Genomic DNA, 25,757 nt, shown 5'->3' with positions numbered 1-25,757 from the left:
GAGTGAAGTTTGTATCTTACAATCGATGATTGAAGTTTTGCTTTTAAAGTGAAAGGCCAACAAAACAACCAAATTCTAAAGCAGCCTACGATGTGCTGCCACCGTCTCTATTGTATAAATAGTTCACCGATAGTCAGACTATATTGTAAACGCAGGTGCAGTGGATCCCAAAGATCCAGGGGCTGTCCTCATGTCGCGGCTTCTCCCTGGATCATTTCAAGGTGCCGCTGATGGAGAACGGAGGAGGAGACTTTTTCATGCCAACTTTGCTGCAGCGTGAAGGAAAAGAAGGATTAAAAACAAATAGGAGACAAATTCTGAACCTTAGTTTGAATCTACTTACGTCATAACTTGGTCTTTCAAAGACGGCTCTGCAAAAAAGTGGAGGATGAGAAACCTTTTTCATTGGTAACATAAATAAATATGGAAATCTACAGGGACAATCGGCCAATCGGACGAGGACGGAGCCCACGTAGAGAAACTTTTGGGTCAAGACCTCAGATAGTTTTTTGTCGCTCCACCGGACTACTGCTAAGGCTAAGTCAGGCGTAGCTGCTGACCCAGAGCTCTGTGTCTGTATTAGTCTCCTCTGTCAGGGAATACATTTCTTGGATATAACTTGTTGGTTTCTTAGTAGTCATTCTCACAAGTAAACAGACGGGAGGTGTATTTCCAACAGTTCCTTGATGGGCAGAACTGAATTACAATGTTCTGCTGAAACAGTGCATGCAATAGAGCTGAGCCAGAAGGTGGGGCTGAAGTCGATCTAAACAGCTTAAGATGAGATAAGAAAACTCGGTTTTGGTTTGTTTCCTACACGACACTCATTTGAATTATAAACATGTGTACTCACTTTTCTTCTTGCAGCACTTCTTGCACTTTTTGCATTTGTATTTGACGCAGAACTGCACGATGCCGATGGTGAAGAGGATGGCCAGAATCCCAAACCCTACTGCGACACCAACTCCAGCTGAATTCACTCGGCTTCCTGGAATATGAACGTGCGTTGGAATGTTCTGTTTTGTTTGTCTCTGTTTGTGACGCAAACCAAACAGTATATTTGTCACAGTATTACTGATCTGTAATCTATTTTAAAATACATCACATTTTCGGATATGTTAACTTGTTTAGTTACACAGTAGTTCAATCATTAAAATTGAGTTTGGCTTAATTCAAAACTTTGTTAAATGAATAAAGTTAAGTAGCAGTTGAAATCCCAACAGACAGACGCTTCAGAGCGATGAAAGCCAGCACCACAAACCAGTGAGGTCCTTACCACTGCTCCCCATCACTGTCAGGACACTGTTGCCCCTCAATAATCTTCTTTCTTCCCGGGTTTAATTCAACATTTGCCTCTATTAGAGTTCCGTGTCTTGACGGCGAAAACCAAGGCTGCTTCCGTCTTCACTGCCTTTACTGCTCGATCCATGCAGCCTACATTCCAAACATTGGCAAAAACCAGTTGATCTTCTTCATCTCGTCTGACTTCCTTCACTCTGACGTCACCGCAGACGGTGAGACGTCACCGCAGCAGGCTCATGTTGTGCTCAGATCCTGCCGGAGAAAACAACTGTTACATAACGGCATGTATAGTGACTGTTAAGTCATTCATAACCATCATGACTGACAGAAATAAACAAGTCGGATATTTGATTTTATTCTGATAAATCGCCTTGAATTGTAACGTTAACAGATCGACCCCCTTTGGTCAAAAAAGGTATTGCAATCGCCATAAAACATTCACCACTAGGGACTACCTAATCTCTTCAGAGGACCAGTCGGTCGCGGGTTCGAGTCCTGTTTGACCAGTTGAGGGGATTTAGGTCTGTATGTATTTGCTGGCATGGGTTTTCCCTGGGCACTCCCTTTGTTTTTGTTTTGTGTGTGGTTTTTTGGGGGGGATGAATATGTGGGTGTGAATTCTCCCCAGTGACGCACAATAAGGTCATTACCTGAGTATTAACTGTTTATACTCAGCAGTTGTGGTGTTGTTTAGAGTTCACAGGTTTAAGGTTTAGGTTTCAGGTTGCTTACACATATATGTTGCCTAACCTGACTAGTATTCGCAATGCAGTGTTTTTTCATGAAATAATAGTAGTAGTTTTTGTTGTTGTTGTAGTAGTAAAAGTTATGAGATGGTTGTCTATGAAGTTTCTTATTTAGAGTGGCAGGTGGTTTTCATAGCAGTAGCAGTGGTAGATATCATACAAGCAACAGTTGTATTACGGTGGAAGTGGTATCTGTGACAGTAGACACAGTATAAGTTTCAAACTCAGATGTCTTTGCCTCTTAAGTGAAAGCAAGCCAGCCCAGTCTTCCTGTTTAAATATTAAACTATTCAACCAAATATTAAAAAACAGTTCATCAAAGAAAAGGAATATAGTGCGCCACCTAGTGTTTTTAAGTTAGTTGTACAAATAATTATTTCCGTTGTTACACTGTATATACATGTGTTTGGTGTGTTATTCAGGGGACGAAGGCGGTTAATTTATAATTTTATTTCGTTTTATTTTTTGTTTGTATTTGCTTGATCAGCAAGTTGTTTTGGATCATATTTGGGGGAATTATGGCTCTGTTCTCTGTCAGCAGAGGATGACATCAGAGAGTTGAAGTGAAAGAGCAGGATTTCCAGCTGAACACCATGATTCCTCTTTTGCAATGGTGAGTGCAATGTTTTATTTTCTCATCTGTGCAGTCCAAAAAAGAGGAAGTGGCTGTGAAGCAAATGAAGGCGCCATGACGTTTATCTGGGGAGATTTGTCACTGACAAGCCACAAGATGTCGGCCTTCTGGATGCTCCAATAACAACGGCAGACATTTCAGACATAATCAACTAGCGGGAAGTGATGTTTGAGCAGACAAACATTTCATTTGATACAAATCTCAATTCTATAACTGAACCTCTGGAGTGTTTTTATGGTTTCCATTCATTACTTACAGTTGTTTCGTGTGTGGTCGTAATTTCCCAAAACCTCTGCAGAACAACGACACACATCGATAACGGTAAAATGTAAAATGGGAAATATCATGTATGTTCCTTCCCGAAAGTACCATTTTCAGCCACAGGTTTATTGTTACAGAATGCCCTGTCGCATGAGAGAATTGAGTAGCTTCCCTGTTTCTTGGCAGAAACATTTCCTTCTGGGAAAGGAATTGTTTGCTATCATATCTTCTTCACCCTTGGGTGCAAATGTTCTTTTGATCTGCCTGCAACTTCATCATATTGTTTGGTTAAAAGTGGGCGTTTGTTTGGAAACAAAATGTGTTTTTTCATAACATGTCATGAACATGAACATCAGAAAAGGGGACAATGAACAAATGTCTGGATTTTGGGAGTGATCCACATCACTGCCTGGATCTAGGAATTTTTAAGGATTAGTTTACATCAGGACAAAGACACCTCACGGCTGGTTGTGCTTTTCTAGTTTTCATATTAATCTGTAAATAAAACGGTATTAAATGTTTTGTTTATTGCAGTTAAAAATAAAAATAAAAAATAAATGTTTTAAATGAAATGTTCTCATCTGGCTGGCAGCATTCTTTATACATTATAGATTATAAATGAAAAATACTGCACTACTTGAGGAACAATAACTGGATTTTTTGGGAGTGATCCGCATCACTACCTGGTTCTAGGAATTTTTAAGGATTACTTTACATCGGGCAAAAGACACGTTACTGCTAGTCGTGCTTTTCTAGTTTATATATTTTAGTTTTATTTTATTTTGTTTATCACAGTTTGACTTTTTGTTTGTTTGTTTGTATTTCAAAGCGCTGTTTATTTGCTCAAAAATAATAATAAAAATAAAAATAAATGAAATGGTCTCGTCTGACTTGCGGCATTCTTTATACACATAGATGAAAAATACGGCGCCACTTGAGGAACAATGGCTGGATCAGTGAGAATTCAATGAGTTAATCATCAACCAGGTCCTAATGTTTAACCAGCAGCCCACTCTGATCAAGTTCTCAATCTCCTCCGCAAAATATCAGGTTTCACCAAAGGGGGTTTAAATTCCTGCCCTATTGGACTGATGCGACCTGACAAAGCAGTGGACGTGCTGGTGGGATGATTCTCAAGTGGCAGTGTCAAAACCTCTGAAGAGAGAAGAAGAGACTGACGGGAGCTTTGCTTGAGGTGAGTGTGCGACACGATTACCAGCGACTTTACCAGAGTATTTGCAGCTGTGTTTATAACAGAAAACCACATGGTTATTAGTTAAAGATCAGAATCTCAGAATCTCAAGATGGACAAAACAAAACACTATATTTCGTGTTCAAGTTGCGATACGTGTAATGACGTTCATTCTCTTCACTCCTGAGAGGTCGAACATGTTTTTCAGTAAATTTTAGCGCCGTATTTAATCGGTAATTTAGTGTCATATTTAGTGCCATACTTTCAAGTCTTGTCTAGACTTTTGCTACATCAGGGAACTGCAGTTTTCTCAACCTAAGACGCGGGGTGGGTGTGACTCTGAAACCAAAGATCCATTCTGAATGTAGGGGATGGAAGAAGAATCAAAACCATGTTGTTCTTCTATCTGTCACCGTGGAAAACGTCTGTTTACCCTCAGCTTATCGGCCCTCGTCCTCCTCTCTTGTCCTCTAATGCACCTGCACTGGTTAATGTGCGGAGGTTCATTGACTTTAATATCAGCGGTCAAGAGAAACAATCCAGCTCCTGTCTCTGACAATGGCTCTTTCTCCTCAGCCCATGTCCCTTTTACCCTCGCGTCATCAAGTTGCTGCTGTTTGTGATCACTCACCCACGACATTGACCGGAATCCTTTCGAGACTTGGGAGCCGTTTTTTGGTGCTTGAAATGATTTAAAAAAGCTGCTAGAAAAATGACAAAGTTTTAGATTTAAAGAACATGTGGAACAGGCCAGAGTAGAAGGTGAGGACTGGGAAGCTTCTAGCTAGTAACTTATTCTTTCTCAAGCAAATATCACAAAGCAAACTAAAGGTTTGGAAGGACCTGTATTTTTTGAAAGACGAAAAACATGGTGGAAGATTTTAATGGTTGATTCACCTTCCCTGCTCTCCCTGTGTCTCCCTGTGTCTGCAATAACCTAATGAATAATCATAAACAATTAACGCTGCAAAGTCGAAAGCGTGACTCACAATCTTTTATGTCATACTGGAGCTTGTGGCCAAATTGAATTGACATTTCATGGAGCTGTCAAAACAAGGACGGCACACCTGAGCCTGAGGCGCGTCGTGGCTAGCGCTCAAACACAACCAGGAATTTAGAGGTCAGTTAGAGGTGGAAGTGTAGGAAGCCATGAGATCATCTGCCTTGTTTGTGCATTGTGCATTTGTTTGTGAGGACCAGTGTGGGAGTTGAGATCGGAGGGAAGCTCAAGAGGCCGAGCAAAGTGGATGAGCGACTGGGCTCCTGTGTAGACGGAGTGTGTTCTTATACGGCGGGTGGATGGTTAGAGGCGGGGCATACCTGGGAGCAGGTAAGACAGAGGCAGGCTTCAGTGTCAGGTTGCACTTTTGTTTGTCAGCAGGGAACGGTCATTTAGAAAACAGGTCTCTCGTAAATGCTGGCTGAAACACAACCCTGCACTTTTATTGCAGCCGCTGGGTTTTAGAGAAGCGTATTGGTGCACCGCTTCACCCGGATACGGTTTCACGGACGTGAGGGTGAGACAGCAGGACAGACAATCCCCACAGTTTTGGGGAAGTTTTGAGTGAGGGCTGACGCTCATCAGGGCGGTGAGTTTTTCCGGCTCCGGAGCAGATTCTGCTCTGCGTCTGAGGTGTTTTTGGCTGGGACCGAGAACATCTGGGAGCAACTGCATCATGTGGGTAAGTAAGGCCTTTATTCATGGAACCAGATGTCAGGAGCGTTGTGTTTGCATAGATATGCTCAACCAGTTTCAGGACGTCTGCTATCAGAGGAGAGTGTTGAGGGAGTCCTGCTGTGCAGCCGGAGCAACTCGTCCCATTCACTTCATACACTTCAAGGCTTTTCAGCTGTTTTAAACACAATTCCAAATTCTTTTCTCAGAAACTGATGGGAGTGTAAATAAATTATCTGCCACATATATGCCACATATATGGCATTAGGATGGTTAGGGTTACAGGGTGGAAACTGAAAAATATGACTTAAGTTTTTGTTTTGTATTAAAGATAGCGCATCATTGTCCCTGCTGAAGACTCACACATTTGCATTTGAATTTGCCTACTGTCCCAAGCCGTCCTGCCACTACTCCTGTTCTTCAGATCATGTTCTTGTCCAATGATTCCCTCACTTGAGAAACGTTTCTCAGATAGTCTCAGGCATGTGGTGCACGAGTAAAATACATCCATGGGAGTTTAGACTTCAACCCAAACATTCAGGAGGGAAACAAAATATTAAAAACACACTTGAGAGTAGTAGCGAGAGATTGACCCTGAGCATGATTCAGACCTCTAGTTCACCGAGACCACACACAACAGCCCACTGCACGACCCTGTTGTGAGGCTGTCTTCAATCAATGAACCAAAACGTGTTGAAACTTTTGAAATGGAAAGTAAAAAGATTGAATATGTCGTAAACCAGGCCTCCGCATGAAACCGCATATAATCCAAAAGTAAACCACCAGCTTCCTTGTGTCCAACAGTTTCACCTCCGCCTTATTAGCACAACAGCTTGTGTCCTGCTGGAGCGTATATTTCACTCAGATTAAATCTTAGCCGATATGTCAGGTGTTGCTTTTCTAAAAGCCTCTTCATTTGAGAGGAAGAACACCTTCACAATACCGGGCAGCAGCGACCCACTCAGACAAAGGGGCTAACATGTCAGGGCTTTTATTTCTTAAGGTCGACTGACCTAGATCCTGCTCTTTGTCTCCCTGCTGGAGCAGGTCCTATTAATGTCGGCCGGACGGCCCAAGTCCATGTTGAGTCATCAAGACATTCAATTAGTTTGTTGAGTCAGTGCCAGAACAACAAATCCAAGATAAAAGGTCAACTCCTAATAATCTTGACACAAGTCATGCAAGTCATGACCTCATAATTTACATAACATTGCCATGATGAACAGAAAAAAAATAAAGAGAAAAAATCTTTTATTTGTTCGCCAACTTCCATTGCCATCCTATTTGGTTGGTGTGACATTTCTTACTCATGCATTTGACCTAGACTAAGTCTGCCAATGTAAACTGCAGATAATATATTTGACTTTTTTGTTCAGCAGGTAGGAATCCACTTACTCACTCCAGGGCTTCAGATACTCCGAAGGATAGAATGATTCTGTAGAGAGAGAAATTGGAGATACGTTTGTTGACACCAAACACCAAACGCTGCGGGCTTTTTTTAATTCGCAAAGTTGGCTGGAGATATTTGTATGGCACTATTCCTAGGTGTTTGTCTGTTGACTTGACAACAATTACACAGAGTTACTGAATCACCTGGATACGCCTGGGGCTGGATGAAATAATGAGCTTACCGTAAATGTGTCAGATGAGAGAGCGCTGGGACAATGGCCGACCAGCAGGCAGACGACGGTCCGTCTTCATGTGTTGTCTGTGTCTATGAACCATCTGCTGAACTCAGTCTTCTCCTCCGTCACAGCCACGCGTTCATGTGCTGCCAGCAACGGCCCGTTGTGTGGTAGAGAAACAAGGAGAACTGTGGTCAGTTTGTATGATTTAGTCCTCATAAATATAAACATGTTAGGCAGTAAACTGGATAACTGTCTATCAGTGGATTATCACTTCTTAAATGATAAATTTATGATTCAACATGTTTTCTAAAATTGAATTCGTTTTTTTGTTCATGACAGTTATTTCAGGAGTAAAATATATGACCGTCACATTTGAGCTGGAAAGTTGCTGTCATCCATTTGACATCCATTTGACGTGACATAAGCACAATGATGGATGAATTTTCTCCAAAACTCAAGATTTGTTTCTCACGGCACGCCCTGTTTGACAGGTCTGACACCACGAACAAGATTTTTGTTTCACTCTGACTCATGCTTGATTAATTTATGAACCCTTATCATCAAACTACAAAGACTTGCCACCATATCCAGAAATGTGTTACTATTTCAGCCACATTCATTTTCCCCGACAGCTGGTAACATTCTTTTATTTGTGACATCTATGATTCCAAAGTCCCACTGTAACTGATGACTAGTTTCTTGTTGCCTTCTTCTTATTTCTCCCGAGCACTACAGCAGCATCAGGGCCCCCAACGCTGGGGTTTTGACTCCCTTTAGAGAGAAACCTCAGCATGTTCTGCTGGCAACCTGAAGTGAAGTGCGACTGGCAATGTCAGCTCTCCATCATGGCCTGGATTTCATCCGTTCATCTTGAAAAGCAACCAGACTCAGTTGTGGTTTCTGACTGGCTTGTCTCTTAAACAGCATAACATTATCCCTTTCATCTGGTGCTGAATATATTGCTCACTCCCAGTATTGAGAATTTCCATTCTTCATTTGATTCTTCTTGTGTTCCAGCTCTTGTGTTTCGATTTTCAGTGTTGTGAGGTCCTCCATTTCTTACTAAAGAGTGACGTCTTCCTCTAGTTCATTTTGCCTTTCAGCTGTGTGATATATCTGGGACGATTTCAGTTAGCAATATGTATTCAATTTCATTAACGTCCTAGAACCTTCCCTTTCCTCTTTCTTTGATTTGGTTTACTATTTCCCCCATTTCACCCTGAAAATCAGAACTTAAGTTAGCGCCATTCTTCCTGCCTCGGATGGTGCTGATTGATCCCCTTGGTCTTCCCCTTGGATTTTTCAGAGACATTCTGTTTCCCTCAATGCCCGAGTCCTTTTCCCAATCCCAACCCTATTCACTACTATTTATCTATGAATAAACTAGTCTTCATCTTGCATGCAGGAGCTCTGACCACTCAGAGTGGTCTTATCTGGTGCTTGTAGCAACAATAGCGCCAAAAGGGACAAACATATTATAAATAAAAGATGACACTATATACAATGGAATCACTGAAATAGCATTCATGTGTCTTTGGTGACACATGAAGAGGTGGATATACCAAAGATATTAAGGTTTTAATTCTATCTTTAAGTCATGACTTTATCTGAATTCACAAATGACATTCCCTTGTTTAGGGTGCTATATATTTTTATTTTCTTGTATCCATACATGCCCCAGCTCTCTGTTTCAAGCATCCAAATAATGTTATGTAATTTTCCATCACCAGCTGAACAAGTTGGCTGTACATTCTCTGGATGTCAGTGTTGGCATTACGCAACTGGCACATGTGATATCAGGCCTGAGGACACTTGAGGATCGTGGGTCTTGACTTTTACCGTTCAAAACCATCCAGCCATCTTACATTGTGTCTCATCTGAGCGATTGTTGGCCTTGAAAGGAGGGTTCAGTCGCTCCCAAAAGGCCCTGCCACTCTACACCCGCAGCTGTACTGCAGGTCTACGTTTCTCAGTGTTGTGTGTAAGAACATGCCTGCAGCTCAGCAAGGGCGTTCCAAGAAAGATCTGAGGAGTAATGTGACCACTAGGACAGATTCATTGTGCGTAACCTATCACCACACGACTGGGAACTTCTGTGCACAGAATAATCCTGAGATGATGCCATGTGTTTCCACACACTCACTTATTACGCCAATGTTTTTCACCTGCCCTCAGATCCCGCCGCTGGCTGAGGAAAGCACAAGACCGTTGAACCCCAGGCAGGCAGGTAACCTGGATCATATTCTACTGATATCTCTGTATCTTTTAAAGCCATAGCCCTGAGCCCTGCTGTAAGAGCATCTACGTTTAAACAGGCTGTAAACGGTTTGTGTTTGTTGGCAGTGGTTCCACGACCCGGCCGCCACAGAAGGCCCATGACAGCTCCAAAGACTCAGAAAGAGAAGGCACACAAGAGGAAGCGAGTGTTGCTGACTGTGCTGACGGTGCTGGTGTTGCTGGGAATACTGGCCACTGCGGCGTATTTCAGTACGTTCTCGCTCTTATTTACCACCTGGTCTGACCTGCCACTGCTGATTCTGATCCTCTCCTTCAGTCAAGAAGGTGATTGACAGCAAGTACTTCTTCTGCAAACACTCCATCACGTTCGTCCCGCTGAACAAAGCCTGCGACGGGGTGGCGGACTGTTCTCGCGGCGAAGATGAAGTCACCTGTATGTCAAGGCTAAAAGTCAACACCACGTTTCCAGGTGAAGCTTCTTAATCCCACCGTGATCGTCGGTTAAAAAAACGCCTTAAATTCAAACCTTAAATTCTGCCGTCTTGTGTTGGACAGTGCGTCTCATAACTGGTCAGAGCGTCCTGCAGGTCTACAGCCCTGGGCCCGGATGGAGGAGTGTGTGTAGTGACGGCTGGACTCCACGGCACACGCTGACGGCTTGTAAACAGCTGGGATACACCCAGTGAGTTGGAAGACAGGGATAATCTCAAACAAAACTCAAGCTCCACATGGAGAAAGACTCAAAGTTTAGAGAGTTTATTATTGTATAGTATAGTAGTATGTATTCTAGCAGTGTTGTATATTGAAGACAAATAAAATGATCATATATATATATATATATATATATATAACCCTGAAAAATAACCCTGAAATAACTATATATATATATATATATATATATAAATAACTATATATATATATATATATATATATATATATATATATATATATATATATATATATATATATATATATATATATATATATATATAAATAACTATATATATATATATATAGTTATTTCAGGGTTATTTTAAATAGCAGAAAATCTGTTTTTATTTAAAAAAAATGTTTAAGTAATTGTAACTGGTATAATAAAATCGCTATAATGGAATTATGTGTCAGTTTAAGAAGAGAGACTATGAGCCAAAAATGTCATCGTATTTGTTCATAAAATAAATTTAAAAAAGGAAATATTTAGAGAAGGGTGCGGAGTGATTAATAGAGTGACATTCAGATTATGCAGTATAATCCCTGAGTTGCCTAAGATGAAGTTCAAACCATAAACAGCGCCAGTGTTGATGTTGCCTGTGTTCTCTCGCCTCAGCAAACCTGAAAGCACCCGTATTGCTGTCACTTCTTTAAAGCCGTCGCTCAGCTCCGGACCCTTCGCAGCCCTCAGGTCTGTGAGCGCCAGCACGCCGCTGCATCAGGCCACCAGCGAGCGGTAAGACATGCCCCACACCGGCAGCGATGGATGAAACCAGACGCTTGACAATTCAAATGAATGGATACCAGCCCATCCTGGACTTGTGCGGCGACATGACGGGACTTGCTAGTGGGAACCACCAACACAAGTCTGAGTCTGCAGAATTCACCAGCCAACAGTCGTGAATCATCTTTTCCCACCTAAACTGTCCCACATCATGAGATTCAGTTGATCAGGAGATTGAATCACAGACATGACTGGTTTCAAACAACAGAAACCAAAACGAACTGTGAAACTGGAGCCTGTTTCGGCGTCACCTCAGCTGTATTTCCAGGTTTTACTCACACGAGACTTCAGTTCAGCATGTTCCTCTCTGAAGCAACTTTCCTGACGTTTGTTCCGTCTGATGAAATTTGAGACCAGCTTGACAGCAGAAGTGATGTGCAATGCTTTGCATCAGCATGACACTGTTTATTAATAGATGTATGTTTTTCTCCTTTCAGAAACTCATGCAAATCTGGAGCTGTGGTTTCTTTAACATGCTCAGGTAGTTTCATACTGTCATGTAATGAAAGAACGCTGTTGACCTGGGGTCACTTCCTAAAGACTCATGTCTTCATGTTTTAGATTGTGGGAAAGTGGGTGTGAAGGACCGTGTTGTGGGGGGCACAGACGCGCTGATCGAAGACTGGCCGTGGCAGGTCAGCCTGCAACTGGGCGGCCACCACACCTGCGGGGGCTCGCTGGTGGCCCCGCAGTGGGTCATTACTGCTGCCCACTGCTTCACTGGGTGAGTTGGATTTACACCCTTGGTGGATTCCCGACATAATATCTTCCCTCGGCAGAAGCAACAAGGAGCTGAGCAGGTGGAAAGTGATGTCAGGTCGGACGGAGTTGGGCTTGGCCGGAGGTTCCACTGTGGACAGCATCATTGTCAACGGAAACTACGATCCTTCCAAGAATGACCACGACATCGCAATGATGAGACTGACCTACCCCATCCAAGTGGGAGGTAAGAGGAAGAGAGTGCTTCTACAGTACACTACTGAATATCATTCATCTCAAATCATAAGAAAAAAGTCACCACCAACAAGCACTTTCTTATCTCAAGTTCTGAAGCGACATCACTAAATATGGCAGCATGTGCTGGAAGTGGATTCTGATGAATGTTGGGCCATTTCACAAGGTTTACTTGACATCACTGTTAAACTGACTTACCTTCTTAGCTCCAGATGTCGTCAGTGGTTCAGGTAGAAACAGATTTATTTTTTCTTTGTTTAGGTGATGTAGGTTATGTTAAGTTTTGTTATGTCAAGGCAGGGTAAGTTAATCTGAATTTGTACCTTCTGTTGTCTTGTTCTCGTCCACTTCCTGTTTTATTTTGGTGGGATTTTATCTCCATCTACCCAAATTCCAGTCTGTCTTGCTTTGTTCCCCTTAACTGGCCCTCTGTTTTCTGTTGAACTCTCGCTAAGTCTCCTGCATTTGGGTCCTGTTAAGACAGTTCTTAACATTCTTGCACTTGCCGCATCCAAATATATTGAAAAAGAAATGAAGCTTCTACATATTTCCTCGTAACAAAACCTCTGCTTCCTGGTTAGTTCATGGAAGCCATCTTGGATTGTTAAGTCCTTGGTAGAGAGGCTTCTCCAACTGTCCAGTCCCTTTCCAGCCCTGTTTTTTTACCCAATATTTTTGCCTTAAATGCATTTGTATTTATTTAATGCATGTTTTAAAAAAATCAAATGGTCACATTGGGTCAGCAGGTGGCACTAGAGTTTCAATGCTGCAAAGACTTGGCATTTTCTCCTGATGTACAGCAATTCCTTGGTATGTTGTGTTTTATTAAGTTTTTAGCCTGAACCCACTATTAATAGCGGTCTCATCAAATCACTTCCTCATCAGCCAATTTCCGACCAACCCCGAAAATTTTCTTGATATATATCAGTCTGTTTTGAAGCTATTAGGTAGGGATGGGTCAATGAGGCTTCATGAAACAGTGTCCTTACTTTTAGAGAACTGTAGGTGGCGCTGTTGGTTTAAAAATTACGTGAAGTTTCATTGAAATGGTTGTACAAATGAGCAGAGAGCGCCATCTGTGGGCTCTGAGAATGAAGACATTGTTACATGAAGCCTCATCAGCACATCACTGGTATTTGGTTGACAAACAAACAAACAAGCAGAGTCCTTGTACACAGCCTCCGCCAGCCACAAGAGTGTATTGCTGCATCATATGTTGCTTCTTTTAAACTAGAGTGCCTTTTATTGCAGAGAGTCAGCTGCCAGTGTGTCTCCCCCCGAGCGCCTTTGGCCTCTCTGCTGGGGCTTCGATGGTTGTGACCGGCTGGGGCTACCTGGAGGAAAACGGTGAGCCAGTCAACAGAAGATGAATCCATCACTTCAGTTTTTATTTCATGGTCTTGTTTCTCCTGCAGGAAAGGTGTCTACAACGCTCCAGAAAGCCAACATTCCGCTCATGGACCGAGCCCAGTGCTCCAGCCCGATGGTGTACGGCTCTGCCATAACACAGCGGATGATCTGTGCCGGGTTCTTGAAAGGTCAGGTAGATGCCTGTCAGGTGAGAGCGAAAATTAAAGCATGAAAAAATAATGAAGCGCGTGGATCATGTTCTGGAGCTGCAGTCGTGTGCAGGATTTCATGAATCCCTATAAATCTTGTTTTCAGGGTGACAGCGGAGGCCCACTGGTCCACTTCTCATCCTCACGATGGCACCTGGCTGGAGTGGTGAGCTGGGGCGTGGGCTGCGCCAGAGAGCGACGCCCCGGCGTCTACTGCAATGTGGAGGAGATGCTGAACTGGATTCACACTGTCATGCAGGTTGGGAAACTGCGCTGTGCCATGTCTCTTTCTCATGACACGGAGGTGAAGTGTCTTTCTCTCTTGGACCTCCAGAAAAATCCCTGAAATCCCAGACCAGGACGAGCTGCTTTCAAGAGCCCACACCGTCCCACGCAGAGTGTGGATCCGCGCTTCTGGATGAGACAAAGGCAGCGACGCAGCTGTCGTCGTGAACGCCGCACAAAAACATTCAGGGCGTGTTCCGTTTTGTGGCATTTCAGGTTCTTATCTCAGGGGACGAGTGCTTTGTTTGCGGTCTGTTGCTGGGACGTCTGGGATTTCATGGCACAATAACAGTGTTGGCTTTAAAACTTTGTTGGCGGTAATTGAAGGGCACAAAGCTCAACCACGTGACTGTTCTTGAAGGGTTTATATAATACTAATCACGCTGGCACTTGTAGTGTTCAGAGAAGAATCACTCAAATGTACTAAAGCAATGGAGAGTAAAGGACCAAGCAATATTGTCAGCATCTGCTTGGAACAGACACATACACCTTAATGCTATTTATGTCAATCTCACGCTGCATCATAGCAAAACAAATCACAAATCCTTTGTGCTGAAGGTCGACGTATTTTATCCTGTGATGCACTGAAGCCTGACATGCTAATCCATGGGTCTGAAAACTGGCAACGGAAAACCAAAATGATACTTTTGTGAACGATCCCAGCTTTGAGCTCCAGTTGTGAATTAAATTTCCTTTGTTGTGGAAGTCGTTCAAAGCTGTTCCACGTGGGCTGCTACTGTTTTGTCCCCCAAACATGAGTGCATCATCATCTGAGGTAAAACTGTACAAACTGTAATGCAAAGAGGACCAAAGTTATCGGTGAACCAAGTTTGCTGAAATTGATGTGATATGTGTTTTGTATAAATATATCAAAGGACTCAATAAAGACGCTGTTATGATGGACGTTTATCTCAGGTGATTGTGTTGGATTACATGTGAAGAAACCAGTGCTGTGTTGGTGATGGTGACAAGACGAGGCCAGTTCTTCAAAAGTCAAAAAATGACCGTGTGAATACCAACACAAGAAAGACATTAATACAAATGCGAATTTTGGTGTGATGTTGAAAAAAAAATGACGTCAGAGCTTTGTGACTTTTGAAAAAAAGTGATATAAAGCTGTGTGAAAAAAAAACTTTTCTCTGCATTTGGGAGCCCTGTTGTCATTTTTTTTGCGCACTTTTCGTCCTCTAAAGTTCCCCAACAGCGTTGTTAGTCAAAGTTGTCGACGTTTGATTTGTGAGATAAACACGGAAGTTGCCACTTGAATGAGTTCCGCCTGAGACCCAGAGCACGTCATCGTCGTGGCTCCGCCCCGCTCAGCAGCCGCGCGCCTGCTCTCGGAAGCTACCATCAGAGCTGGGTGATCTCGGTCGCGACCATTCTCTACTGTGTGGGGGCGACCAGGTTGGCTTTCTCTCTGCACTCATTTAGTGCTGATGTTCCTCATTTTGTCTCTTGATTAAATTGTTTTTGCAGAATCAAGTAAGTATCAGAAACATATACATGAAAATGTAAATGAGACTGACAATAATAATAAATAATAAAAACAAAAAATAAATAACGGGATTGTAAAATAAAATATACATAGTAACGCTCGGGGGGAAATGATTAAAATAAAAATGTTAAAAAATGTTAAATTGAGAGCAAGCAGTTATTGTGCTGTTTGTTTGTTGGAATGTTTAATGGAATTGGAGTATTGTTGCGTTTTCATGTTTTCCCCAATTGAGGAAGGGGATCTGTGAGCATTTTTAGATTTATGGATGTGGAACTTCAAGATGAGATCGTAAGGACCTCCCTTCACAGGAACAGCTCAGCCATCAGACTGTTAAATTTGTGATCAGCCTTTGTTATTTTATTTTATTTTAATTATAGCACTTTATTTCGAAGCACTTTCCTAGTTGTAGGAATAAATTCTATTCTGATTCTAATGAAACAGACCATGTGGTCTGTCTTTGCGAGGTGACGGTCGTGACGTTATTCAGTGCTCACGGCACATGCGCAGTAGCGAGGTCCAGCCTGGCCGGACCGTGTTCTGACTTGGGCGAGTTTGGGCGTTTGTTTCTTCTTTCGCTTCTTTCGCGCAGGTGAAATGGAGGCTGGTGACGACGTCCGCGAGAATGTCAAGGTGCAAACTTTCTATTAAGTGCTATTAAAAGCGAATTGATCATGTTGCAAGCGCATACTTTTGCGAAAAAAATGATTATATAACACTTTGTGTCATAAAAATGTGGTGTCAGAAACGTCTTTTCTCGTTTGCGTTTTCATTGAACAGTCATGAGCAAACGTTGATATGTGGCTTGTTTTGCTGATGCGTGACTGTGATGGAAGTTGACCTGTTGCTGCAGAAGTACTACGGCAGCCGCCTCGAAACGTCCGCGGATCTGCAGACCAGCGCAGCGTCCTGCACTGTATCCTGCAAACCTGTCCCGAAAAGTGTGACCGAGGCTCTGAGTCTCGTCCACCCGGAGGTCACGAGACGGTACAGCTTGATTTGTCCTAAATCATAAAGTACATTCATGAAGTTCTGTTGCTCCATTTTGAAAGGGCTGTGGCATATAAACATGTACATGTTGGCCGTGATTCTATGAGCAAAAGAACCTGGATGTCACCCACTGCTTTGTCCATGCAGTATGTATATGTTTTGTTTGTTTTTATTTTTCAGTTTTTTCGGTTGCGGTCTGCCGTTTCCTTCCAAGCTTCTGGGATGCAAGGTCCTGGATCTGGGCAGCGGCTCTGGGAGAGACTGCTATGCGTTCAGCAAACTTGTGGGCCAAAACGGACACGTGACTGGGCTCGATATGACGGAGCAGTTGGTAATCCTCACCTCTCAATATGACACAGTCACGGCGTGTTGTTAGTCTCCTCCATCTGTTGTTGTAGATTGCAGCCTCACGTCAGTACATCCAGTACCACCAGCAGAAGTTCGGCTACAAGGAGCCCAACGTCACTTTCGTGCAGGGATATATGGAGAAGCTGGGAGACGCTGGAATACAGAGCAGCTCTGTTGACATCATTTTGTAGGTTTTTATGCAACTATTTCACTGATAATGAACAACTTTACGTCACTTTATTGGGGGTCGTCTTGAACCTGGCTGTTTCCACCCGTTCCAGATCCAACTGTGTCGTCTGTTTGTGTCCGGATAAACAAGCCGTGCTGCAGGAGGCCTACAATGTCCTCAAGGTGAGGCTGCACATCGATATAATGTTTAGGTGGTAACTGAAAGGTGTGTTTGACAGGAAGGTGGGGAGCTGTACTACAGTGACATGTACGCCAGCAAAGTGGTGCCGGATCACATGAAGCATGACGCGGTCCTCTGGGGTAACATGACATTGAAAGATTGAGAAGAGAAATGGAAGACATTGTCATAAAAGTTAATCATTTAATGTTATCTTTTCTCTATGTGAGATAAAAAATGACTGGCTGGATATCAAGTGCAAAGGTTTCAAAGAGGGAAAATAGTTACAGCTAATTACAGTTTTAAATGTTAGAAATATTGAACTCCTTATTATATCATAATAGTCTGCTTTGTCCTCGGAAATGTGTGTCCAGTAAAAGTGGAATGTTTTTATGATCGCTGTTCAGCTTTATAGTAGCATGTAGCACTTCCTGTGTGTGTAGGTGAAGGCATGGGTGGCGCCCTCTTCTGGAAGGACCTGATCTCCCTGGCGCACCGTGTTGGCTTCAGCACACCACTGCTTGTCTCGGGGACACAGATTGTGGTGCACAACGCGGAGCTCAAAGCAAAAGCAGGTCGAAAGACGTCTTGAGTTTTACAATCGCACGTGAAGAGGAGTGGTTTGCTCTTGTTGCTCATCAATATTGCCTTGTTTCAGGTGATGTCAGTTACGCATCAGGAACCTACAGGCTGTTTAAGCTGCCCAAGGGCTCCGTCACCTGCGCTGCATCCGTGGTCTACAGAGGGACCGTCCCCGACTGCCCGGATCAGCTGGACTTTGACTCCTCACACTGTTTCAAGGTATGAACGACGTCACCTGCTGGGATGAGTTCTAATGTTTCAACCATGTTCTGGTTGGCGTGTTGCAGAAGGATGTTGCCATGGTGGTGGATGCAGAGATGGCTGCCATCCTTCGGACCTCGCGCTTCTCCACTGATTTTGATTTTCAGCTTTTGGATGAACCCCAAACCAGCTGCCGCCAGTCAGAGCCGCAGGTCAGTCCGGGTCCAAGTTGATCCTGAAATCCATATTGAAAAATGGAGCATAAAACTTTCTTGGATGTATTTATGGAACTGTGATGACAGTTATTATTGAAAGTAATCCAAATTATGATTCAACTCCAATATAATCACACCACAGGGTTTCATGAAACATGGTCCTTATTTTCAGAGGCCACCAGATGGCACTGTAAAAAGTTTGGACTTGAACAGCTAATTCAATGCAACCTTGCTTAAGTCCTATACGAAGAGCGCCATCTAGTGGCCTCTGAAAATTAGGACAGTTTGGTCAACCCTGCAATTCAGTTTCAAGACGTAACCAGACAATTGTAGTCCTATTTTTGCATATTCTGAGACCAAATATGAGTCCCTTTATGTTTGTATCATGATAGACCGAGAGACAGATAGTTCATTGATCTCACAGGGAGAATGTCGCTGTTCACTAATGTGAGTGTAACAGCGTAAAAGTAAACAAATGCTAACTGGCGACTGTCCTTCATCTCCTCCCCAGTACTGTCACCTGAACCCGTTCCTGCTAGCAAACAAGCTGGGCTCCTCGGTGAAACAGTGCTCAAAAGCAAGCCAGTGAAGAAAGAAAACTGAAGAGCAACAAGACTGTTGTTGATTTAGATGATACACTGTTGTAATGTTAGCATGAATAATTGTTCACTTACTGCTAATGGAAAGGTATTTGAACCAATCTATTCAAACTGACACAAATGTTTTCTAAATAGTTTAAATAAAAACAACTTCCTCTAAAATTCAACATTTTAAATGTGTACCTGCCTTTACATGGAGATGCTTTTGACTTTTGTTGGAATAACAGCAACAGGTAAAAATAAGCAAAACAAAAAACACGACCAAAGTTGAAGCAGTTCTGACTTTATTGCATGATGTGTAGCTCAGTGTTTGGCAGTGATAGACATGTGAGCCACAGGGTTTGTCCACTGTTACCTCAGTTGGCTGCCCAACAAACCTGAGTTAGGAATTAAAGCTATAAAATATGGCACGAGTCGAGGGAAAGGCATCTTCTGCTGCGTGGCTGCTGGATGCAGTGTGCCGTCACTTCTGCAGCCAGCTCAGGTCTTTAGCTCTGAACAGACAAAGGCATGGTTGAAATGTCACATCTGCCGAGAGAGAATTTTGCCCTGACTTCATGAGAATCGTGCAAAACTGGACTTTTCACACTGTGGCCTCGAGACTAAGACCTTTCGGCTCATAAGTCTGACGTGAACACAAGGTCTGGGGTTGTGACCCAAGTGAAGACTTCCTGGACCATTTTGCGCAGAGCCCCCCCAACTGAGATGATAAAAAAGGGCATCCAGGTTGCACAGCAGGGTGCAAAATCTAGCCCCAGAGCTTCCTTTTAAATAAGCATCTGGCTGAACTGCATTGAAACCATTTGAAGTTTTTGTGATCATAAGGTCAGTTGACATTAGCAGGCTCTGAAAGAAGGATCATTTTTCATGTGCACTTACTGAACTTGGGTCTTCGTTATCCGCTGCCCTGCCGCCATCAGCTCCGCGAGCTGGGCGACGAGAGGATCAAACATAAAACTGGCGCCGGCGACCACCACCTCATCTCTGTAGACACAAGAAGGCGTCTGAACTATAGACAAGCCACATGAGTTCAAAACCTTAGTCCATGTTCTGTCAAAACGAGTGATGTATGGCTTTATGTTATGATCCCTGCCAGGTTTATTGTACATAATAAAATGCAGGAATAATACCTCGCCCCGCTACCCCTGCTTTTTATTACAGGAAGGAAAGAAAATGTTTACGGTGAAAAGAAGGCTGTATTTTATGATGCACAATAAAAAGAGGGAGGGGTCATAAAGTCATAGATCAGTATATGGACCTACTACTCACGCTCCACTTACTTGATATAAAAGGCCAAAAATTTTCTTTCCTCCACTTTGCCCTTGAAGATGACTTCGGTGTATCCTTCTCCGTAGCCTGTTGAAAGACGATGTAGTGTGAGGTGTTGGGATAAACTCTCACTTTCAACAAAGCTTTACCGGTGTATCTGATGCTCTTGCCCAGCAGCACAGTCCAGAAGAAAGGGACGGAATTGATCTCGGTCGGTTTGTTAAGCATGTTAAGCGCAGCTACTCTTCCTATGGAGAAGAGGAGCTGTTTCATCAAACCATCTCCACCCAGCAAAACAGGCCATGTAGTCACCCACCATGGGCTTGTGACATTTGCCAGTGACCTATGTTGACCCTTTGGTCACCCCGGATGGTCAGAGGGAAAGACGTGACGTCGCCAGCCGCAAAAATATCCGGGATGTTGGTTCTCATGAACTGAGTCAAACACAGAAAAGGAGTCATGTTCGCGGCTTCAGTGTCAATTGGCTCAGTGTTGGACCTCACCTTGTCTACGACGACGGCTTTCCTGGAGTCCACTTCCACCCCAGATCCAGCCAAGAGGTCTGAATTTGGGATGACACCTGGGCGACAGACAAAAACAGGTGGCTTTAAATGTTGAGCAACTCAACAATGTGTGATCAGAAATGTACCAATTCCTGCAACCACAAGATCAGCTTCCAGGACCAACCCACTCTTCAGCACCACCTCCTTCACCTGCACAGAGGCTTGTGGTCATATTTGTCATTCAGTCAAAGACTAACAGAATACTCATTTCATTTGAACCATCCTGCAGAAATGGGACCTATTCAAGTGGATCGCTGTGTTGGTGCGAGCTCACCTGTCCATTCTCTCCCCTGATCTCCACCACGCTGTCATTCATGTAGAACTTGACATTGTGCTCCTCCAACATCTGGAATAAGAAGACAAGGTGACCCTCCAAATGTAGCAAGCACATGCTTTATAATTCTGTGGGGGAATCTCTTTTATTACCTCCTTAGTCATCTTGCCGATTTCTGGGCCCAGTGAACGCTCGTAGGGGAAGCTGCAGGATCCAACGAGGGCCACGCTGGCAGCTTTGTCAGACAAGTAAGATGCCACCTCCATCCCTGGTTGAAATGCAACAGTTCCATCCACATTGAACAGGCTGATCCCCACCATACTGTTGCTCTACACAGAGCAGACTTGTCCATACGGTGATTCCCCTTCACATTTCAACTACCTATGAATGAAGCTCCAACGACCACAGCCTTCCGACCCACGCCCAAGCTGTGGATCTCTTTGGCATCTTCATAACTCTGCAGCAACTTCACTCCCTTCAGGTCTTTCCCAGGACAGTTCAGAGGTCTAGACCTACAGACAGGAGAGACACGATGCTACTTCATCCAAGGCTCCAAGGCTCAACAGATGAGGTCACCTGCAGCCTGTGGCAACAAGCAGCTGGTCGTAACGCAGAGACGTGCTGTCGCTCAGCTTCACCGTCTTCTCAGTCGGGCTCACAGAGACCACCTGACACACAGGAATCCAAATTAGCCCAGGTCCCTTACGCTGTGAACTTTTACTGATGAAGATGCTCAAGGCTTTACGAATTATCATTTGAAACCGTCCCACTAGTACAAAAAAAACAACTTTCAACCACTGGACTAGCAACCTGATATATCAGGAGGCCACTATTAAGGACGCAGTTTTCTGCTAAGCGGTATCAGACCAAGTACGTCACCTCTTTCCGAGTCCACACTTCAATCCCACACTGCTGTAAAAAGTCTGCAGGTCGGAGGATGATCTTGCTGCTGTCCACATCCAACGCCTGTGGAAAGCAATAAACCGCTTTAGCATCCAACTCAATTGATCGAAGTGAGTACGACACAGCGGTAACCAGTCGAGTAATTCACCTGTGCGAGGGCCACGTATTTACCTTACTCAGCTTAGGTTTGTCAAACGGAGGCAGGGTGTCTTTGGTGATGATGATGATTCGACCCTGGTAGTTGTTCTGCCGGAGTGTCTCAGCACAAACCAGTGAGGCCGGACCTTTGAGCAACACGTTTGCAGTGAATCCACCAAAAAACATTCTCGCTAGTGACGGGCCCACGACACTTCATGAAACAGTGTCCTTATTTTCAGAGCTCAGTAGGTGGCGCTGTTGGTTTAAAAATGAGGTGAAGTTTCATTGAAATGGTTGGTCAAATCCAAAGACTTTTGAGCAGAGAGCGCCATCTAGACGGCTCTGAGAAGGAGGACACTTTTCATGAAGCCTCACCAGCCCATCAGTAATTCTCAACCATCTGCAACAGCTTACCGCCACCGATCAGCACACTAGTATGTGCCAGGTCCTTCCTGACGGTGCACATCTCCTTGACTCGCTTCGTTGCCTTCAGGGACTTTGAAATGAACCAGACAATGGCACGGATTAAAAACACTTGAAAAGGGGGTGGACATGTTACAAGTTGAAGCACAGCTTACCTCTTTATTGATGGAAACATACACGTTGCCATCTTGAACTTTCACCTGCCAAATACATGGGTGCAACATGGGATGAGACAACTTAGTCATTTTAATTGACATAGAAAGTTGCTTTCGTCCGCAATTCCCCGTGAGGTGTAATTCAAGTAGCCTATTGCCCAGAGGTGAGGAATAAGGTTATATATATAGTGACCGTTGAGAGGGGCCATCAAACCCAAAGAGAGGAGGCTAAGCGAAAATTGAAAATAAAAATCAAGTGATGACATCATCTTATGAAATTACACTTTAAAAATGCACAGAAAATGAATGGTTTCTTGTGTTTTATTTAGTTTAAACCACATTCCATTTAAAGATTCTCAATGTGTCTCATATGTTTCAAAATCTACTTTCAATTCTGATGTATTTTAAGGGACAAGAAATACAGTGGTACATCGGTTCTCGACCATAATCCGTTCCAGACGGCCGCTCGAGAAGCGATTTGTTCGAAATCTGAATCGATGTTTCCCATTACAATGAATGGAAAAAGAAATTATGCGATCCAAGCCTTAAAATAGTCTTTTGTCGGAGTGAATGTAGAGCGGCTGTTCCTCTATGTGTGTGGCCGCTGCATGTGGGAGGGGTTGCCGAGTGAGTGACGTCTCTCCAGAAGTGAAGAGGTGCCCGGTGCGTGTCCAGCTCTGAATGTGCGCTTCTGTGCAGTTTGGCTGTGACAAAGTCATAAACCAAGTCACGCTCTGTCCCAGACTCGCCTCATCCCTGTCCCAGCTCCAGCCCACAACAGGACATCAAACCCTGGAGTGAGCGCTCCAGCACCTCCCCTGTGACACTCTACCACGGTCCAGTGTGGAGACAGGAAAGGTTTTACACCTCAATATGAAGAACAGTCAGTAAATGTAGCGAACGGGTCACGTCTGCATCCAGAGGCTGCGTTATAATCAGTAACAAAGCGCTTCGTGGGTCAGCTGATCGGGCCGCGCACGTTATGTTTTTTCCGGCTTTTTTCATTCTGGATTTTCGTTCGAAATCTGAAGCAAAAAATTTGTTTGAAGTCTATGACGTTCAAAAAACGAGGTACCACTGTACTCCTAAAATAGCATACGGGAAAGATGAACAATTAAGAAAAATAATGAAACGAGAAAGTTATGTTTCACTTGCATCATAATAAGCAAAAATCAAGATAATGTCAGTTTTATAGTTTCACTCTGACTCCAGGAAGGCCACATAAATACAGTCAAAGTGCCATCCCAAATTATGGTTCTACTGCAATAATTGCAGTGAAAGTGCTGTGTCATGGTGCTGGGTGTGTTTCTTTGTTCTTGTGTTTCACCTTAAGTGATCCACCGATTACTGACTCATGAACACTAACACGATGGGGTTAAAGGACACTGGACTACAGAGCTGATATAAAGCATGATACCATTGTATTTTTTATTTATTTACTGAGGTCCATAAAATAATATTATTATTAAGGGACGTCAAGCTGCTGCTGACTGTTATCTGCACAATTTATGACACATTTAAATTCCCACAAAAACACAACTGAGTATTAGGGTTGATGATGGAATGGCGTTTTGAAACTAGCAACGCTTGCCTTATACTTGGGGAGGGAGTCCAGGCCGGGGTACTCCTCGATGTCACCAGTCGTGACGCTGAAACAAGCCCCATGGAAGGGACATCTCACTCTGTCACCCACCAGGACACCTGCCGATTCAATCCACTGAACATGAATAAAGCTTCACCGTCTAAAATATTGACATCAGATGTGCAACTAAAGACCACGAACCTTTAATCAGGGGGGCACTGTAGTGGGAACACCTGCTCCCGACTGCACTGTACTGGCCATTTGTACGGACCAGCAACACCTTCTGCTCCTCCACACAGACTTCCTTCATCCTAAACAAACAGAGACACCAGTCAGTCAATGAGTGACAGAGGCTGCTGGACCAGGAGGACGAAAGGTGCATTGGTTATGGGGAGAACACTGAGCGTCTACTTACTCTCCATCCTTCAGGTCAGACTCCTGACACACCAGCGCAGTCACCTCCCCTGAATCTTCACCACTCATCCTGAGGACACAACCACGGTTGATCAGTTCATAAAGCAGCGCTGATCCACAGACAAAATTATTCAGATTTTTTTCTGTCAGCACAACAAATATATATACAAACACACGATACAAAATGTGTCTAACACTCGCTTTTTCGTCTCGAAATTGCGCTTTGTTGACTCATGTCTGTTACCTGAAACCGCGTGAATTACAATCCATATATTTTCTATTGGAGCACTTCCTGCTCCCGCAGTAGCGCGAGGGCATGTTCATATCAGCGGGGTGACTTGACATTAGCACTAGCTTCACTACAGAAGCTACACGGACAGGCGTCCACTCACCTCTCTCCTCGCGCGGTCTGTCGACTCTGCGGGGAGCTCAGTTCCGTGATCGCTGGTGATCGGATCTCGTGCTCGCCGGTAGCTCCTCCCCTCCACCCTCCGCTGATGGCTTCGCGTCTTTGTTCATTGTTAGTTTGTTAAATCCACGATATTTGTTTCATACTTGCTATGTATGTTTTGTTTGGAAACAAATATAAACAATGTACACACAATTTCATTGGTTTTGCTTCTGTACTTAAATGGTTAAAATGCTGTGTCTTATGGAAATGTTTTGAACAAATGAATGAAGTATGAATGAAAACAATGAATGTAAAAAAAACGTTTGTGGTGCCAAAGCTTTGTCGTTCAAAAGGTTGTTTTCTAGCGAGCAGAAATTATAGTTTATCTAGATTATCTATAAACGTCCATTAACATTGACAAAAAAAGAAGATGATTCGGTGAAAGATGGAACATGGATGCACAGTCACGCGTGTCTGTGCTTCAGGGAGGAAACAGTGTTCTGTGTGTGAAGAGAGTTGAGCTTGACTAATCTCCTAAATCGGACTGTTAACAGGGGTCAGCCTAATGTAGCTTCCAGACATGAAAGCAGCTTCTACCCTGTGCGTCCTGGATGGAGAGTTCTATCAGTTGTTTATCACCATGGCGTCCTTGTTTCATGAGAAAGGTCTTAATAGACCGCAGCAAAGGAAGGTTTTCGGACACATTCTCAAGTATTATCATGAAATATTTGAGGGAATTTTTTTGTTTGTTTGTTTGTTTGTTGCAAAAGGCGTGACTGCAACGAATACACTTTTTTGTTTTGTTTATAGTTGTTCAAGAAAAACGTCAAAGTCAACAGAGAACATGTTCAAAACTGAACAAAAACAAATAAACCATGGCGTCATGAAATTCATCTTACTAGT

General features: G+C 43.5%; 3 protein-coding genes across 5 annotated transcripts; 2 read left to right on the top strand and 1 right to left on the bottom strand.

The window, feature by feature from the left end:
- The first annotated feature begins 3,963 nt into the window (after positions 1–3,963).
- Positions 3,964–14,872, top strand: tmprss4a (transmembrane serine protease 4a). 2 transcript variants are annotated; one of them, XM_053872909.1, is made up of 13 exons: positions 3,964–4,138; positions 9,614–9,665; positions 9,782–9,925; positions 9,993–10,145; positions 10,232–10,358; positions 11,004–11,123; positions 11,609–11,652; positions 11,733–11,895; positions 11,951–12,117; positions 13,377–13,472; positions 13,541–13,683; positions 13,791–13,943; positions 14,019–14,872. In XM_053872909.1, the coding sequence occupies exons 3-13, from the start codon at positions 9,814–9,816 to the stop codon at positions 14,028–14,030; spliced, it is 1,290 nt and encodes a 429-aa protein (XP_053728884.1). In that variant the 5' UTR covers positions 3,964–4,138; positions 9,614–9,665; positions 9,782–9,813; the 3' UTR covers positions 14,031–14,872. The 2 variants fall into 2 exon arrangements, with proteins under 2 accessions (XP_053728884.1, XP_053728883.1); XM_053872908.1 differs by lacking the exon at positions 3,964–4,138 and adding an exon at positions 5,485–5,817.
- A 1,104-nt stretch (positions 14,873–15,976) lies between these two features.
- On the top strand, positions 15,977–19,536 carry zgc:153372 (uncharacterized protein LOC767695 homolog). The gene is made up of 10 exons (XM_053872639.1): positions 15,977–16,094; positions 16,315–16,448; positions 16,632–16,782; positions 16,850–16,986; positions 17,081–17,150; positions 17,207–17,288; positions 17,589–17,720; positions 17,804–17,946; positions 18,015–18,140; positions 18,655–19,536. Exons 1-10 carry the CDS (start codon positions 16,059–16,061, stop codon positions 18,730–18,732), a joined length of 1,089 nt encoding a protein of 362 aa, XP_053728614.1. The 5' UTR covers positions 15,977–16,058; the 3' UTR covers positions 18,733–19,536.
- On the bottom strand, positions 19,000–24,931 carry aifm4 (apoptosis inducing factor mitochondria associated 4). Of its 2 annotated transcripts, none has more exons than XM_053872638.1 (19): positions 24,856–24,931; positions 24,465–24,533; positions 24,251–24,360; positions 24,059–24,168; positions 22,468–22,512; positions 22,304–22,385; positions 21,923–22,035; positions 21,728–21,814; positions 21,425–21,516; positions 21,230–21,360; positions 21,001–21,116; positions 20,849–20,920; positions 20,661–20,724; positions 20,515–20,591; positions 20,328–20,445; positions 20,161–20,259; positions 20,023–20,098; positions 19,622–19,726; positions 19,000–19,236 (listed from the first exon to the last, which is right to left on the bottom strand). In XM_053872638.1, exons 2-19 carry the CDS (start codon positions 24,530–24,532, stop codon positions 19,206–19,208), a joined length of 1,596 nt encoding a protein of 531 aa, XP_053728613.1. In that variant the 5' UTR covers position 24,533; positions 24,856–24,931; the 3' UTR covers positions 19,000–19,205. The 2 variants fall into 2 exon arrangements, with proteins under 2 accessions (XP_053728613.1, XP_053728612.1); XM_053872637.1 differs by lacking the exon at positions 24,856–24,931 and adding an exon at positions 24,708–24,800.
- Positions 24,932–25,757: the final 826 nt, after the last annotated feature.

The sequence above is a fragment of the Synchiropus splendidus genome, chromosome 8 (assembly GCF_027744825.2).
Source record: "Synchiropus splendidus isolate RoL2022-P1 chromosome 8, RoL_Sspl_1.0, whole genome shotgun sequence".
NCBI lineage: Eukaryota > Metazoa > Chordata > Actinopteri > Syngnathiformes > Callionymidae > Synchiropus > Synchiropus splendidus.
The sequence above is the reverse complement of the archived record's forward strand: the minus strand, read 5'-3'. Positions and strand labels throughout refer to the sequence as shown.